The sequence below is a fragment of the Lissotriton vulgaris genome, chromosome 8 (genome assembly GCF_964263255.1).
Source record: "Lissotriton vulgaris chromosome 8, aLisVul1.2, whole genome shotgun sequence".
Lineage (NCBI taxonomy): Eukaryota > Metazoa > Chordata > Amphibia > Caudata > Salamandridae > Lissotriton > Lissotriton vulgaris.
Window position 1 is genome coordinate 1,394,539,316 of NC_141696.1, and position 18,808 is coordinate 1,394,558,123.

The following is an 18,808-nucleotide window of genomic DNA, read 5'->3' on the forward strand; positions in this document are numbered from 1 at the left end:
ATAGGGGGTGTAACCACCCCCCTTCCTGGTCCCTCCCATGGGAGGGACCTAGTCACAGTACAGCCCCCTTTAGGAGAATAAAGGTAAGAGCTGGTCCCATTCCAAATTAGATTATCCTGAACGAAACTACAAAGAAGAAACTCTGTACTTCGACGTTCTGCTCCACAGAAGACTGAAGAAATCTCCCTTGTGGGCAAGGAGTGTCCACCCTGCACAAGCAGGCACGATCAAGCGTCCAGCGGCTTCACTTTGTCGTCTTCCCTCGAGGATCCAGACTTCAGAGCCCGACGAGACCCGGATTCCCAGACCTTTCAGACCTCAACTCACATCTGCAGCACAGCTGAGATCCGTGGGTGCGACGAGACACGTGGGACCGGCCATCTTGGAGAAACTGCACTTCGCTTCCAGCATGACTTCAGAGGCATCCTCGAGTAAGGGCTTTGGGGATTGAGAAGCCCCAGCCCCAAGCAGCCCCTGCACCAAAGACCAGCCCTCCAGCATCCACGAGATCTGCGTGGGGCCCTTTTGCTTGATTGCTGCTCGACGCGTTGTCTGGTCACTTGCCGGCTGGCTTGTGGCTTCCTAGACGACGATCCACGAAATCTACACCGCTGGTCTGGTTGCTCCAGACTGGCCCTTGCTTCCCTGCAAAGGAGAAGCACCCCGGACCGTGCTGGTCCGCACCAGACGCCATTTCCACTCACCGCGTGGGTTGCCTTTGCCAAGGCCTGTTCACTCCGAATCTGGATCAGACACCGCCGACAGCGAGAGCCTGCGTGGGACAGCTCGTGCCTCCATCCTGGTCGTCGAAGACACCTCCTGGTCCACGTGGCTGCAGAGTCAAGCGTCCACTCTTCACCTGATCGCGACAACATCATCTGGTTCCTTCCTTGTTCCACTCCGGTCACTGGCTAGTGACTTTGAACACTGTCCCCTTTGCTTTCAGGTTTCCATCTTCCTTGATCCACCCTTGGATCACACCGGATATCTTCCTCCTGGTCGCCTGCAGCATCTTTCTCCAAGGGTCCATTGACTTTGACGCGGAAACCCAACACACTTTCACACCTATGCACCCGCAGCCCGTGGGTGAGGTAATGAGAGCATTTCGGTGCTCAATGGTAGATTGACTCTCCTAGTGTCCAGGTATCCTGTCGTTTTAGTCGGAACTAGTCGGAACTGTCTGTACTCATCTTTTTCGTAATTTGTTCTGCCCATTGACTTTGTTCTGCATCTCGCGTGTGAGTTCACACTCTGCACACGCGTCCCGTGGGCCTCCTGCTCCTTACCTAAGGTTAGGGTAGTGTAGTCCCAGCGATCCTACAGCCTCTGAGTATCTTCATTTCCTCTATCGATTACCTTATACCATTTACTTAGTATATGGTTTGTCGTGCCCCTAGGGCACCATTGCATTTGTGCGACTTATTGTATTTTTCTTAAGAGTATTGCCCTCTGATCTCATAAAGAGTTCAGAGGTGTTTGTTATTAATAAATATATTGTTTATTTTCATAACAACCTGTGTGGTGTCCTTTCATCTGGTATTCAAGGGGTTATATGTGGTAAAACAGCTGGCTTCACATGCCAAAAGAGTTTAGCCCAAGACTGCTTTGTCTATGCTACCATTAGGATAGCTGGTCTATAAGGTTGACTTACAACCAATCACCATAAGGGTTGTTTGGACTGATATATGATGCTCACTAGTTCTAGTGATCACCTTGTATCAGGCCAACTTCTCACAATGCACAGATTCATTTGAATACCATACAATATAATGGCTAATCTTCCAGTAACTGCACATGAGAGAAAACATCCTCTCGTTCAATAGAGAATCTGCCTTTCTGGTTTCGGTTTCCGATTCTGTATTCAAAGGTTCTGCTGCTGTGATACTTTCAGGGCGCGGTTTGCTTCCTCATGAGAGCTCTCCCTCCAGAATACGATGCTTAAACGTTGTATTACGTGCTGAGCACCTGCAGTGCTTCAGTTTGGAATAGAACCCTTTTCTGGCCCTCACAGAACGAAGTGACGGTGTCTAAAATTAGGTGTGGGCTGAGATTATTTCTGTGAATCGACATGCGTGCTAGCCAACCACAGAATAGTGCTACGGAGCCCCGTGCAGGTTATCTGGTGCTATAGAAGCAGAACTGCCTGATACAGTGCACAAGAGTGTGTTGTTAATTACTGAAATCACAACACCAGCGCTGTGTGGGCATTGGCGCAGAGAGAATTACGGGTAAATTATCTCTATGCCTGTAAACCAAGGATAGACAAGAAGCATCCACAATGACGACAACATATACATCGCACTTTGGCTTATATCATAGGCAGACACCGCGGACGCTTTTAGGATCTGGCTGTATATGCTTATTTTTTATGCAACAGTCTAAAACCCAAGGTTTTACAGTGAGTTTTTAGCTTCTTTTAATGATAACCTGTGGGTTCAAGAAAAACTTTTGCATCAGAGCTTTTACATAGAGGAGCTTTTGGTATGCAGATATTTTACCACTTTATCATGAGAGTAGGTTTGTGGCAGTGGAATAGTGTGACAAGGGTGTGTAAGCAGACTGGCCTCAGTTGAATTACAGCAACAACAAAACAACAGATCACCACATCACACTAACACAACAAAACACTACTATAGCAAATTAGCAAAACAACAAAATATAACACAAAAACACAAATCAGCAGCAGAACACAATAATACACCAGCACAACAACAAACATTATTCAGTAGCAGTGTGCTATTAGTTTGTGTTCTTATTTGTTATACTTGTATTGATACTTTGCATTGTTGTGTCTGTTGTTATTTTGCTGGCTAGTGTGTTCTTGTATGAGAAATGGGACTGTCAAATTGTCTTACTGAGTCCTGCTATTATCCTGTTATGCAGCTCCCTTTACAAACTTCAGGAAACATACTACCTTCTCATCCAAAGCAGCATATCCCATTATCACAACGCGCAAAACAATTACCACTGCCACAGATACTTCTCTACCTGTTTATGTAACAAAGAGAACAAGCATTTGCAATGCAATAGGTCTCGCATTTGTTACAGTTTAAGTTATTGGCATTGTAAATTACAATGCCTTTTATTTATCTGTTTTGAAAACCAACACATAAATAAAAGGCATTGTCATTTACAATAGCGCAAACTCTCGCAAATGCTTGTTAATTCTTGGTGGTTAAATTATACTTTTGAGTTTGCAGTTTGAACGTAAGACTTCATCCATGATTGTTGGGGGACTGGCATGTATTTGTATAAAATTATGCTGAAATTATTAATACCAATAATTAAACTTGGTAAATTATTAAACTTAAACTTGCAACTTATTTTTCGAACATTATAATTTAGATTTATAAGCTCAAAACATTTATGCCATGTTTAGGATGTTGTCAACTCTCAAAACAGTGCATGGATGGAAATGATTTCTTTAAATGAATTGTTGATGTTTATTTGACCTTTACAGCAACAAATTTGAAAATGAGAAGTTGAAATTTGAAGAGAATATTAAAAAATGCAAAGATAGTATACTGGAAAGTAAGAAACGAGCAGTTGCGTCAGAGGTAAAATACATTTTTGGTTGAATCTGTTGTATTTGTAAATGACTGAATATCAATATATGTAAAGAGGATAGGACTCGTGCTATTGGAAATATTGTTGATTAGTGTTGTTCTTGGAAACCTTGTTCCAAAAACGGCATCACAGATTACCGGCCTTTTTTGCTCTTCATCTGTACTTTCAGATCCTGCCCTGTGTTTAGGATGTCATTTCCACTGACCAGTTGATTGTCACAATTCTATTTAGGGATCTAAAATGTAAAGCAGCGTGACAAGCTTTGAACATGGTTCTGTCGGGCCGCGGTGGTGACAGACTAGGTAGTCTGCGGGGAGCCGTCCGCTTTAAAATATGCCACGTGAAAATAACCCCCTGCCGCGCCAGCCCATGTAGAGTGAATATCGTCTTCCTCTTGTATTTGGCCCCAGCAAACTGCTGAGTGGGTCTGAACGGATATTGGCCGTGAGTATAACTAAAAATTTCTGTTTTTCTTCTTTTTAACACTAATATCCTCACGGCAGGGTGCACCTTAGGGCGTGCACACCACCGGAGGATCACACTACTGGTCCTGAAAAAAGCTGAGCGACTCGGGCTCCTAAAGCAGAAACATGTCGACCAAATTTGTTTAGAATTCACTGAGGACTAGGGGTCTTTAATAGATGAGACTAACCCTATGAGTCCACTCATCTTTTGATTTTAATCAGTGCTGGTTGGACTATTAATAAAATAGTTGACAGTCACAACCTCGCAGTTTTTATATAAAACACCTCTTTGCACTCACTTAGCACACCTCCGCGTAAAGATCGCCAGTGTGTGACGTCCGATTTTAGCCTTTGTAGAGGTTTCAGTAGGTTTTTTTCTATAAATTAAGGTTCTTGTGGCGTGACATAGATCCCTAGGTACTTGAATCCGCTGGTGACTGTCTGCAGGGTGCAGTCTGGGGGCAGTGTCGGCGTGTGGCCTCGCAGGACATAAAGAAGCGATTTGGTCCAATTGATGGTGTATCCCGATACCTCACCGTAGGCCCTGAGCAGTTCCATCAAAGCCGCCAGCAACTGGGAGGGGGACATCAAATAAACCAGCACATCATCCGGGAGATGCGATCCTCCCACCCCGTCCCCCATGTGATCCCTCTGATTATTGGGTCCATTCGTACCCGCATCGCCAGAGGCTCAAGTACAAGCGCGAAGAGTAATGGGGATAGAGGACACCCCTGCCTCGTTCCGCGTCCCAGTGTGAATGTGCGGGAAGTGTGGCCGTTGGCTACCACTTGTGCCATTGGCTTGGTGTAGAGAAGCTTAACCCAGTTGCAAAATTTAGGGCCGAAGCCCACTTTCTTGAGGACTGCAAACAGGAACGGCCATTCTACTAGGTCAAAGGCCATTGTTGCGTCAAGGGAGAGGATGGCCGCATCCTCCTGTAAGAGGGGAATACGGTGTAGGACTCCATGGAGGCGTCGTAGGTTAAGTGATGTATTTCTACCAGGCATGAAGCCCGATTGGTCCGCGTGTATCAGGTCTGTAAGGTGGGGCTGCAGTCGTAGCGCCAGAACTTTCGCCATGACTTTAGCATCTACATTCATTAGGGAGATTGGCCTGTAGGAAGATGTCTGGTCAGGTGGTTTACCGGGTTTATGTATTACTACAATGGTGGCTAGTCGTTGGTCAGCCGTGAGCTCTCCGTTTGATAGGCACTCATTATACATTGGGAGCATGTAGGGAAGTATCTGTCTCGAAAGTGTTTTGTAGAGTTCAACGGGTAGGCCGTTCGGCCCTAGCGCTTTCCCACTATGTAGTGCTGCTACAGCCTTCCCCACTTCTTCTCCTGTGAAGTCGCCCTCAAGCGTCGGTGCGTCTTCTTGTGACAGTGTGGGTAGGGGTATGTCCCGCAGGTATTGCAAGCAGTCTTCCTCTGTCCTCCCCCCCCGAGCAGTGTACACAGTCTCATAATAAGTAGCCAGTTCTTCCACTATTTGAGGGGGAGCGGTTACGTGTGTACCATCTGGGCGCTCCACTGCGGCAATCCACCTACTGGCCCTTTCCCTCTGTTCGATCCATGCGAGCATCCTGCTGTCTTGTCACCTAACTCATAGATCCTATGCAGTGTGTTAGTTAACTTTGTCTTGGTTACGTCCTTTACATATGCCTTGTATTCCCGTGTCGCTAGTGTTAGTGCGTGTGCCGTGTCCACTGTGCTATCTGTGGCATGTGCCAATTCTGCTGATTGAACTGCTGTTTCCAATGCTTCAACAGTGGCCCTCTGTTCTCTCTTGTGTCTGGTAATGGTGGAGATAGCCTGTCCTCTGAGTACCACCTTGAATGCCTCCCATAAGACCGTGGGTGAATCTACTGAGTCTGGGTTTTCCCCAAAGTAATGTGTGGTAGAAGTCTTTAGTGTTTTCAAAATAGTATTGTTTTTGAGATAGCCGGGGTATATCGGGAATATTCTTTGTCGTCTGGTGGGTTGTGTCGTGTAAGTGAGGTGTACCGGGGAATGGTCTGATATCCTTCTTGGCAGGTGTTCCAGAGCCGTGATCTTTTCCGGGGGGATCGTCAAGGTTAGTATATAGTCTATCCTGGAAAGACTGTTATGTGCCCCTGAATGAAATGTGTAGTGGCGATCATGGGGGTGTTTAAGTCTCCACATATCCACCAACCCCACTGCTTCTAGGAAATCTTTAAACAATTGGTTAGGTCTAGTGGCTTCACGAGGAGGGTGCCGATCAATCGCTGTGTCCGATACTGCATTAAAGTCACCTCCCACGATTAATTCACCCTCTGGGAGTTCAAGTAGTAGTTTACCCAAGTCTTGGAATGCTCCTTGGTGTAACGTAGGGGGAATGTAGACTGAGATTATATTATATGGCCTCCCCTCCCATTGACCGTGTACCGCTGCAAATCGACCTTGATCATCCGCCCAGGTGCGTTTGATGAGGAGTGGAGCGTTTCTTTGGGCCAGGATACCAACCCCACGGGAACCTGCCGAGAATTCAGCGTGTGTGATCTTCTTGAAGCCCCATCGATTAAGGGCCTTCGAGGTAGTTCCTACCAAATGCGTTTCTTGTAGTAGGGCTAATGTAGGCGCCTTTCTTTTGAGATATTGGAGGACTAAACCCCGTTTAATTTTATGGCCCAAACCATTGACATTCCAGGATAAGATTGTTAGCGTGGGGGCAACTAGTGGTTGCGCTCGGGGGGCCGGTGAAGAGTTATCGTGATTAGCCATGGTCATCGGTAGGCTGACGCAGTAGCGCCACTGGATTTAAATTGTGGGCCGAGGCACGACGTATGTGGGAGTGTATAACGTGGTCCCGCGTGTCAAGCAGTGTGCATATGGTGTAAGTGCCCCGTCGCGGTGGACGTGACTGAGGATTTCTAGTTGATCGCTTCGGCCAGGCCGACGTGCCTAAGTGGTGGGATTTGAGCTTGCTGTTGTTTTTACCAAATATAATCTGAGATATAATTTGAAAGATCACATAAGGTACCATAGGTACATATAACAAGCTTAGAAATACTCTGAGTTCTACTGAACCAGCTGTTGTAGTAGAAAGGGAGTAGCACACCCTGACTACAACTCTTAGCAAGGGATCAGTAGGTAAACCCATAGTGTAGGTAAGTGCACCACTTACACCTCACTAGAAAAGCATGTCTACCACAGGAGGGAACACAGAGGATCCCCTTATGGTTGATGACCCTCCACAGGTCACTTCCAGATATGCAGCCCTTAGCTTCCAGGCGATGAGACAATTGTGTACCTCCAGGAAACTAAAACAGGGTTCTAACCCTACCACTCCTTTTCTGATAGGTCTCTTAGAGACATATGATGCCAGAAGGGCTTCCAAAACAGGTCCCTCTAATCCAGATGGGAGCATTTCCCCCTCAGAGGGAACCTTGGGTAATCCTGACCTTAACCTCCATGGAGCAGAAAGTGAGGAAGAGGAATTATCTGGGGATGAGGCAGACAAAGGTCCAGTAGTAGTCAGTAGGCTCACCAGGACCAACTTAAGCATACATGAGAATGGAACTGGGGGACCCCCGGGCCTACCCTCAGGCAGGCTTATCCTTGGGAATAGACGAGTTAGGTCTCACTCCAGAGGCTCTAACAGATATGTTCATACCCATGTCTCTCAGGCATCTTCTCAGAGAGGGATGACATCCCCTCAGAGAAGAGAGCATGAAGCTAAGATGAGGGAAGTCAATCTGAGGATTGAGAGGGAAGAACTTGCCCTTGCCAAAGAAAGACTTGCCTTTGCCAGAGAGTAGAAAATGAGTGGGGTAGACCTCACTGGTGGCAGCATTATCATTAGAGATAAAGACTGGAGTTTTGATACTAGACACCTGAGTAAAATAGTGCCCCCCTTTAAACAAGGGGATGACATCCACAAACGGATGACTGCTTTGGAGAGGGCCAGTGCATCCCCCAGAGTCAGGGGGCAGCTATACTGTGGCTCTCCTTTGAAGGTTTAGGTAGAGATAAGCTCCTCACTACTAGAGCTGAGGATGCTAACAATTACCAAGTCCTGAAGAATACACTGATTGATGGGTTTGGCTTAACAACTGAGCAGTACAGGTTGCTGTTCAGAGACACCCAGAAAATTCAGTCTCAGGATTGGGCTGACTTTGTTGATTATGCCACTAAGGCTTTTGAAGGCTGGTTACTGGGAAGTAAAGTTACTGATTACACAGGATTATATAATCTAATTATGAGAGAACAAATCTTAAGTAATTATCAAAATCAGTTGTTGCATCAGCACCTTATTGACTCAGATCTGACCTCTCCCCAAGAATTGGGAAAGAAGGCAGACAGATGGGTCAGGACAAGGGTCAAGCAGCAGAACCAGGGTGGAGGCCAGAAGAAAGCAGACCAGAAGGGTAATGAGAATAAGCAAAATGACCAGAAGTCTTCATCAGGGCCCCAACAATCTAAGGAGGGTGGGTCCCAGAACTCCCAAAAGAAGAAGAATAATGGTCAGAAGAAACCATGGTGCCAATACTGTAAAAGTAATACTCACTGGTTTAGTGAGTGCACCAAGAAAGGCCCAGCTCCTACCACTACTGCCCCTAAGGCACCTGCAACCCCTAGTTCAGTTAGTAGTGGTAGTGTTCCCCCTAAGGCTATAGTGGGGTTGACATTGGTATCTGAGGCAGGCTCTGACCTAGTCAGAGTACCTACCCAGGCTGTTCTTGTTTGTACTGGGGACATGGATTTGACCCCTACAATAAGTCCCAGTACTCTGGGCAAGTACAGGCAAACGCCTTTAATCAATGGAAAAATGGCTCAGGCTTACAGGGACACCTATGCCAGTGTCACTATGGTGACACCAGCAATGGGACCCTGGACATGTAATACTAGGCTCAGACTACCTAGTGACCAATGCTAGCAATGTCACTACCAACCATAGTATGGCACTTGTTAATTTCTCCTGGGGAGGGGTAAATGGCCTCAAAAGGGTTGTTGTTAGTTCAGACCTCCCAGTGGACTGTCTTTTGGGCAATGATTTGGAATCCTACCTATTGTCAGATGTGGAGTATAGGACTCATGTGGAAATGTTAGGTTTGTCAGCACATGTCCTTGCTGTGACTAGGTCACAGGCCAAGAAATGCCCAGCTGAACTAGTGCTGGTTCCTGGAACAATGGACCAGACACTAACCAAGAGTAAGAACAGTAGGGTTAAGGCAGTGCCTTCCCCCTTGCCTCAAGGTGAGGATCAGCTCTCACAGGAGACTGACCCAAAGACCCCAGAAGGAACTGTCCTAGAAGAACTTGAGCCTGATCAGGTTGAGTTTCTTGGGACAGGGGGACCTTCCAGGGCAGACTTGAGCCAAGCACAATTAGACTGTTCATCTCTTGAACCCCTCAGACAGCAGGCTGCTGCTGAGGCTGCAGGGAATGCCACAGGTGCCCATAAAGTGTACTGGGATGATGGACTCCTTTACTCTGAGGCAAGAGACCCCAAGCCTGGTGCTACCAGGAGGCTGGTCATCCCCTTGTCTCTGAGAGGTTTCCTTCTCACCTTGGCCCATGAAATTCCCCTTGCAGGTCACTTAGGTCAGAACAAGACTTTGGAAAGACTTGTCCCATACTTTCACTGGCCTCATATGTCTGAGTACACTAGAGAGTTTTGTCGCTCATGTGTCACCTGTCAAGCCAGTGGCAAATCAGGTGGCACAACAAAGGCCCCCCTTATACCACTACCTGTGGTGGGGGTACCCTTTGAAAGAGTGGGGATTGACATTGTTGGACCAATGGACCCCCCAACAGCATCTGGGTACAGATTCTTACTGGTGGTAGTGGATCATGCCACCAGGTATCCAGAAGCTATTCCCCTTTGGACCACTACAGCTCCTGTTGTGGCCAAGGCCCTGCTCTCAGTTTTTACTAGAGTGGGGTTTCCTAAGGAGGTTATCTCTGACAGAGGTGCAAACTTTATGTCAGGATACCTGACTGCAATGTGGAAGGAGTGTGGTGTCAATTACAAATTCACCACACCCTATCACCCACAGTGCAATGGGCTTGTTGAGAGATTCAACAAGACCCTCAAAGGGATGATAAAAGGGTTACCAGAAAAGCTTAGGCGAAGATGGGACATCCTTTTACCCTGCCTTTTGTTTGCTTACAGAGAGGTCCCACAGAAGGGGGTTGGCTACAGCCCTTTTGAACTTCTATTTGGGCATCCTGTAAGAGGACCCCTGTGTCTTGTGAAGGAAGGGTGGGAGAGACCTCTCAAAAAGCCTAAACAGGACATAGTGGTCTATGTACTTGGTCTCCGCTGCAGGATGGCAGAGTACATGGAAAAGGCATCTAAAAACCTTGAGGCCGACCAAGAACTGCAAAAATCTTGGCATGACCAAAAGGCTGTCCTTACTGTTTACCAGCCTGGACAGAAGGTGTGGGTGTTGGAGCCAGTGGCCCCAGCAGCTCTCCAAGACAAATGGTCTGGACCCCATACTATCCTTGAACAGAAGGGAGAGGTCACCTATCTGGTAGACCTTGGAACTCCCAGGAGCCCTCACAGAGTACTTCATGTGAACAGGCTCAAGGCATTTGTCAACAGGGAAGACATGGGCTTGCTCATGGCTACAGATGAGGGACAGGAGGAAGAGAGTGACCCTCTCCCAGACCTGCCCACTCAGAACCCTGATAATGGGTCAGTAGATGGTGTAGTCTTTCCTGACAGCCTCTCTGAACATCAACAAGAGGATTGTAAACAGGTTCTTCAATCCTTCAGACAAATGTTCTCTCCGACACCCTGTCAGACAAGCTGGTGCACCCATGAGGTGGACACTGGTGACAGTCTGCCTATAAAGAGTAAAATCTACAGGCAACCTGACCACGTCAGGGACTGCATAAAACAAGAAGTACAGAAGATGTTGGAATTGGGAGTCATTGAACCCTCAGAGAGCCCTTGGTCTAGTCCTGTAGTTCTAGTGCCTAAACCTCACACCCAGGATGGTAAGAGAGGGATGAGGTTTTGTGTTGACTACAGGGGTCTCAATGCTGTCACTAAGACAGATGCCCATCCAATACCAAGAGCAGATGAACTCATAGAAAAGTTGGCTTTGCCAAATTCTTGAGTACATTTGACCTGACAGCTGGTTATTGGCAAATCAGGTTCGCTGAGGATGCCAAGGCCAAAACAGCATTTTCTACCCCAGGAGGTCATTACCAGTTTGTGGTGATGCCCTTTGGTTTGAAAAATGCACCTGCCACTTTTCAAAGGTTGGTGAACCAAGTTCTCTCTGGGCTGGATTACTTCTGTGCAGCATATCTAGATGATATTGCTGTCTTTAGCTCCACCTGGGAGGATCACCTGATCCACCTGATAAAAGTTTTGGAGGCCCTGCAAAAGGCAGGCCTCGCTATCAAGGCTACCAAGTGCCAGATAGGGCAGAGTCAAGTTGTATACTTGGGCCACCTTGTAGGTGGAGGCCAAGTTCAACCTTTGGAGAGCAAGATACAGGCCATAAAGGACTGGGCTCCTCCAGCCACCCAGACACAGGTCAGAGCTTTCTTGGGCCTGTCTGGTTACTATAGGAAATATGTCAGAAATTATGGAACCATTTTGACTCCACTTAATGACCTGACAAGTAAGAAAATGCCAAAGAAAGTTCAGTGGACAGTTAGCTGTCAGAAGGCATTCGATGACCTAAAGCAGGCCATGTGCACTGCACCTATTCTTAAGAGTCCAGACTACTCCAAGCCATTCATTGTCCAAACAGATGCTTCTGAGTTGGGTGTGGGAGCTGTTCTATCTCAACTGAATATTGATGGTCATGACCGCCCCATTGCTTTTATAAGTAGAAGGCTGACCCCCTGAGAGAAACGTTGGTCAGCTATTGAGAGGGAGGCCTTTGCTGTGGTTTTTGCCCTGAAGAAGCTGAGGCCATACTTGTTTGGCACTCACTTCAAGATTTAGACCGACCATAAGCCCCTCTTATGGCTAAATCAAATGAAGGGTGAAAACCCCAAACTTCTTAGGTGGTCCATTTCCCTAGTGGGGATGGACTTTACAGTGGAGCACAGACCAGGGACTGACCATGGCAATGCAGATGGTCTCTCCAGGTACTTCCACTTAGAACAAGAAGACTCACCTGGTCAAGGTTAGTTTAATGTCCCTAAGTTTGGGGGGGGTTATGTAGGAGAGTGGGGTCTGCAATCCTATGGACACCCCCGATTTTTGCTTTTTGCTTCACTGGTTTACGACTTTCCCTGGCTGTGGGCCTGCTAATCAGACCCACAGCCTAGCTGTTCTCTCTCTAAATTGACAAGCATATACCTTAGGTGCATTTACCAATTGGTACTGAGCCACCTTATCAGTCCCTGTACAGCATACCTTAGGTATCTAGGGCATAGGTGTACCCAGGGCCTACCAGGGGCTGCAGCATGTATTATGCCACCCCTGGCTGGCCATCCAAATCTGACACAACTGGCTGCACGACAGCTGGGGCAAGGTGGTGTAATCACCCTTTGCTTTAGATATAGTATTCCTATATCTAACCCTAAAATGGACACATATTCTCCTATCAGTCACTCCTATGGTAGGCCTTATCAATCCTGAAGGCAGAGTGCTTGGAATTATGTGAGATGGTGCTCTGGCATGAGCTGAGCCCGTTTGCAGCTTGCGGAACCAAGTCCTAATAGCTGTTCCATGATAACGCTATACCATATACTCTTAAGTGCATTATGAACCTCGCGGTCAAATGCTAACTTTGGTATAGCATTATCAAAACATGTCGATTAAGGTGTCATACGAATTGGAATACTACCCCCTCGCCAATTCTGGCGACGGGGGTAGCATTCCACCCTTCTAGAGCGACACGACATGTATGTAACTGTGAACCCCGGTTAAAGTCAACTCGAGCCTCAGCATCACAAAATGGATGCTGCCACCACAGACACAAGTCTGACCTCCTGCTGCTGGTAGTCCTTCCAGCGAGGGAGGCTCGGACAAAGAGTTTCCTGCCTTGGGAGGTGCTAGCACCACCCCAGACTGGATTTTGTGTATTAGGTAGGACAGGGCTGAAAGGAATGAGACATGCCTGGGGCACACAAGGTGTCCCTGTGCATATGCTGGTCTAAACCAGTTCCTGGGGCACTCCAGCCCCAGACCTGGCGCAAGACCGGACAAAGGAAAGGGGGTGTAACCACCCCCCTTCCTGGTCCCACCCAGAGGAGGGACCTAGTCGTAGTGCAGCCCCCTTTAGCTGAATAAAGGTAGGAGCTGGTCCCATTCCAAATTAGATTATCCTGATCAACTTCACAAGAAGAAACTCTGGACTTCGACGTTCTGCTCTACAGAAGACGGAAGAAATCTCCCTTGTGGACAAGGAGTGTCCACCGTGCACCAGCAGGCACCATCAGCGTCCAGCGGCTTCCCTTTGTCGTCTTCCTGCAAGGATCCAGACTTCAGAGCCCAACGAGACCCGGATTCCCAGACCTCTCCGACCTCAACCCACATCTGCAGCAGAGCTGAGACCCGTGGGTGCGACGAGACACGTGGGACCGGCCATCTTGAAAGAAGCAGCACTTCGCTCCAGCACGACTTCAGAGATATCCTCGTCCAAGTGCTTTGGGGACTGAGAAGCACCGACCCCGAGCAGCTCCTGCACCGAAGACCAGCCCTCCAGCATCCACGAGATCTGCGTGGGGCCCTTCTGCCTGTTTGCTGCTCGACGCTTTGTCTGGTCACTTGCCGGCTGGCTAGTGACCTCCTAGACGACGAACTCCGACAACTTTGCTGCTGGTCTGGTTGCTCCAGACTGGCCCTTGCTCCCTTCCAAAAGAGGAGCACCCCGGACCCTCCTGGTCCACTCCAGACGCCGTTTCCACTCAACGCGTGGGTTGCCTTTGCCAAGGCCTGTTGAACCCGAATCCGGAGACGACACCGCCGACAGCGAGAGCCTGCGTGGGACAGCTCGTGCCTCCATCCTGGTCGTCGAAGACACCGCCTGGTCCACGTGGCTGCAGAGACAAGCGTCCACCTTCACCTGATCGCGACAATGACATCTGGTTCAACTCCTGGTTCCACTCCAGTCACTGGATAGTGACTTTGAACACTGTCCCCTTTGCTTTCAGGTTCTTCTCTTCACCAATCCACCCTTGGATTGCATCGGATATCTTCCTCCTGGTCGCCTGCAGCATCTTTCTTCAAGGCTCCATAGACTTCGACGCGGAAACCCGACATGACTTCGCACCTATGCACCCGCAGCCTGTGGGTGAGGTAACACGAGCATTTCGGTGCTCAAGGGTAGCTTGACTCTCCTAGTGTCCAGTTCCGTTGTCGTTTTTGTCCTATCTAGTCAGGAACGTCCGTACTCACCTTTTCTTTAAACTGTACTGTCCATAGACGTTTGTACGCATCTCGCGTGTGAGTTCACACTCTGCACACGCGCTCCGTGGGCCTCCTATTACCTACCTCAAGTTAGTATAGCGTGGTCCCAGCGATCCTACAACCTCTGGACAGCTCCATTCCTTTAATTGACTTTCACATTCCACTTACTTAGTATATGGTTTGTCATGCCCCTCGGGCACCATTGTAAATCGTGCAACCTAAACGTATTTTTCGTAAGAGTTTGTCATGTGCTTAGCCCTCTGACCTCATAAAGAGTTCAGAGGTGTATGTTAGTTAATAAATAACTGTTTATTTTCATAACAACCTGTGTGGTGTCCTTTTCATTTGGTATTCAAAGGTTATATGTGGTAAAACAGCTGGCTTCACATGCCATTCAGAGTTTAGCCTAAAGACTGCTTTTGTCCACGCTACTAGGATAGCTGGTCTATAAGGTTGACTTACAACCAATCACCATAAGGGTTGTTTGGACTGATACAAGGTGATCACTAGAACTAGTGAGCATCATATATCAGGCCAACTTCTCACAGGCACTATCAAGGTCTACCTCTCTGCCATTGCGCCTTCTTAAGGCTCCGTGATCAGCCCTCTTTGTTCAAGTCCCCAGTTGTAAATAGGTTTTTGAAGGGCATCACTCATATGTTTCTTCCTGTTCCTTTCGTGATGCCTCAGTGGGACTTGAACCTTGTTTTGACTTACCTAATGTACGCTCCTTTCCATTCACTTCAAAACTGTCCTCTTTGTCTCCTTACTCTCAAGACTGCATTCCTGGTTGCCATCACCTCTGTCAGGAGAGTGAGTGAGTGAGCTCCAGGTTCTATCCTCTAAACCTCCTTTCCTTTCTGTCCATCTGGACAAAGTTGTGTTGCGGACGCGACCCTCTTTCCTGCTAGTCACAGCCTTCCACATCGGGCAGTCCATCACCTTGCCCACCTTCTTTCCGCCTCCGCATCTCTCGAAAGAGGAAGAGATGCTCCACCGTCTGGACCCAAAAAGTGCGCTCTCATTCTATTTGGATCGCACACGCCAGTTCCGGGTGGATGACCAACTCTTTGATGGTTACGTGGGCGCTAAGAAAGGTCGGGCGGTGCACCATCTCTCGGCGGGTCGTGTTGTGCATCAAGGTATGCTACTCTTTGGCTAAAAAGGAGCCTCCTGTTGGGATGAGGGCCCATTCCACTCGGGCCACGGCGGCTACTACTGCCCTGGGTCAGGGAGTCCCCTTGCAGGACATCTGTCAGGCAGCTACGTGGTTCTCGCTGCACACATTTGCGAGACACTACTGCCTGGACAACAAATCCGGAGAGATGGCTTCTTTGGCCGTTCCGTTTTCCAGGACTTTCTGGTGTGATCATTGGTTCGCAGACCCACCACCGGGGTTTTCTTTGCTGGGGTATCTATTCTAAGTTAAGGAATCTAATACTAACCTGTTTCTTTCAAATGCACAAGTTACTTACCTTCGGTAACAATATGTTCGAGGCATGAGGGCTGCTGAATTCATATCTGTGCATATATCGCCACCTATTGTTGGGTCCGGATGATTGCACATTGTTGTCCTGGAAGAGTCTTCGAAGTATCACGAGATAGGTGGCTCCTCCCCTGGACTACAGTGCGCATGGGCATCCTCTCCATCCCCAGATTGTTTTTTTCCGCCATTGGGTTCGGATGTCTAATCTCAACTCCAGTTAAATAACTTGTACTCTTTCAATTCCTAAGGCCAAAAGGCCTTCGTAGCGTCGGTATTGTATCGTTCGGTGCCTGGCCCTTTCGGTTCTTCAATCGGCGTCGAAAGAAGATTCTCTCGACAACACAGGCCCAGACTACATCGACGATGGAACTGACCCCGTTTAAGCGGTGCCCCGTTTGCAATTCAAAATATTCGAACTTAGATGTGCACCCAGTGTGCAATACCTGTTTGTCCCCTGACCACGACGAGTCAAAATGTTTCTCCTGCTCAAGGTTCCGCTCAAAGAAGACTATTAAACTTCGACGCGCGGCGAGGCAGTCGGCCCAGCAGTCCGTTACAGCACCTGCAAACATCTCCGATGCCGGGGACGAGGAACTCTTCCAGGATAAGGAAGAGGCGGAAGAAGACGTTCCCGAAGAAATGTCGGAACCGGCGTCGGAGCAGGACTCCAATTTCGAGGTGGACAAGCCAGATGAGGAGTTCGTCCACGACCAAGACGTCGTCAAGGTAGGGGACAACGATCAGGCCCTTGCGGCCGTTGATGACGACTCCGGTGGAGAACCGAGTCCGCCCGCAGTTCCGGGGCCTATCATTAACATTCAGCCCTCTCCGGCTCCGGTCGAGGCATCGCCAAAAGGCCTTAGCCAAGATCCATCCTCTCGGTCTACAGCCCCGCGACATAGCCAGGCTAAGACCCTTTCAAAGGAGCCATCGGTCGATTCAGCGAAATCGAAACCGAAACAGACGGAGCCGATATCGAAACCGAAACTACTCAAGATGGTGGTCGGTTCGACGTCGACGACCACCTCAAAGGTTGTCGACGATCCTTCGATGCCGAAGATATCTGTCGGCGCCAAGACTGGGACTTCGAAGCAGGGCTCGGCCACCAAGAAGGTCGCCTCGAAGGCCTCAGCTTCGGTGCCCGCGTCGACGACCAAACATGGCGAGAAGGGCAAAGGACTTCCGTTGGGAAAAGGTCTCCAGCCACCCCTCTCAGGACTCAAGACTGGGCTGGCGAAAAGGGTCGTAGCCACGGCCAAGGACGCCGACATTGTCGTCGACGTCCAAGGATGGAGGCGCACCGCGCCGGGAGCTCGATTCGACGCGGTCAAGCGAGCGGCCTACACAGGCGTCGAAGAAACCCGAAACAAGCGCTTCAGGTTCGAAGCATGCGGAATCGACGCCACTTAAGTTTGGCCTTCCGCCCACGGCCCGTCCAAAGCATCTCGAAGTTTCCAAGATGGCGAAAGTGTCCTCACATGCATAGGTTGTCTATCATGAGCCTTATTACGACAACCAGGCAAAACTGTTTATTGACTCGGAGTCGGGCAGGCTTACCGTCCACAAGCGGAAGATCGCGCCTGAACATTCTAGCATACCGGTGTGCGGTCTTTTGGCGGTCGATTACTGTTTGAAGTCCTTTCTTACCAGGAGCGTCTCTATCTTCATCAAACCTCACAGACAATGCTATGACCAGATCATCCTCCATAGTATCTTCAGCTCCTGGGACATCTTTTTTGCTTTATCTTTAGGTGGATACAAAATATTCGTACTAACAATCATACATCACTATTGTTCACCTCCGGATATTTTATCTACTTGTGGAGATAAATACTCGCTTCCTTCACTATTGCTCTCATCATCTTACCATCTATTCGCTGGAAGTTATCCTCATGGAGGTTCTACAAATGTCAACACAAATAACGATCTGAATCTAAGCTACCTCCACTATATTGTTCTACCACCTCCTCTTCTCGGATGTCATAACATCATATGACATGTTATAGAATTACATCGTTCCACATCTCAAGATTTTGAGAAGCTACTTTTACCGACTGACCTTTTATATCCACGCCACACCTAACTGTGAGTCCTGGACTCCTTGAAATTCTAACAATAGACGGTCACCTGAAGAAGGCTCAAGAGCCGAAACGCGCGTAGTGGTGTCTACCGCTTTGCCTTCATCACTGTATATATGTTTCATGTCTATTGATTTTGTACTTTCTCTTTTGTATTTTTTAATTCAAGACTATATAAAATTTAAACACATAATCACTTATAAAAACTATATATACAAAAAACAGTAGAAAACAAAAGAAAAATAATCAATAACAATAAAGCTCTATCAGAAATGATTTGCTTATTGGTTTCTGTACATAAGTGGACTTAATATACGGTTCATTCTAGGTTTTCATTTACAAAAAACCGCAAATTACATTATCTAATCAATGTCTGTCACTTGGCTATAGACCTTTCCTAACTCCATCCCTTGGAAGGTTACAGGATTCCCCTCAAAAAGAAGATGGTCTCCACCACCTCTCCGGTTCTTGTTGAACCTCTTCAGGACTACTCGCACCATACTGTTCATTCTCCAACACAGAGTGAGGAGGACTTGAATGCGGACTATGGCCAAATGGCCTTCACTTACAATACTGACACTGGTCAGGATGTCTCAAATCAATGGTCAGGAGCAGGAGATCAAGGCGATGACCCTGATGACCCCCATACCGCTCCAGACTCTCAGTCCTACATTGTGAAACCATCTCCAACTGAGGACACTACAGCATTCAATGCATAAATAGAGCGGGCAGCCCTCAACTATGACGTCGAAATGCATGCTGAGCCAGTGAATGAAAATTTCTTATTTGACACCTTCTCCACATCTGAACGCTCCACCAAGACTCTGCCCATGCTTAAGGGGGTCCTCAAGCATGCCACAGCCA

The 18,808-nt window shown here is 48.1% G+C and overlaps 1 protein-coding gene across 2 annotated transcripts in view; it reads left to right on the forward strand.

Moving 5' to 3' along the window:
• The window catches only part of LOC147698808 (E3 ubiquitin-protein ligase TTC3-like), a 1,930,429-nt gene that overhangs the window by 1,523,050 nt on the left and 388,571 nt on the right, over nucleotides 1–18,808 (forward strand). For both annotated transcript variants that reach the window (XR_015299370.1, XM_086935404.1), the window contains exon 38: nucleotides 3,461–3,557. Coding sequence is in view for 1 of the 2 variants with exons in the window: in XM_086935404.1 (XP_086791530.1) it covers nucleotides 3,461–3,557 (97 nt within the window). In the remaining variant the exon portion in view is untranslated. The remainder of the gene's footprint in view (nucleotides 1–3,460; nucleotides 3,558–18,808) is intronic.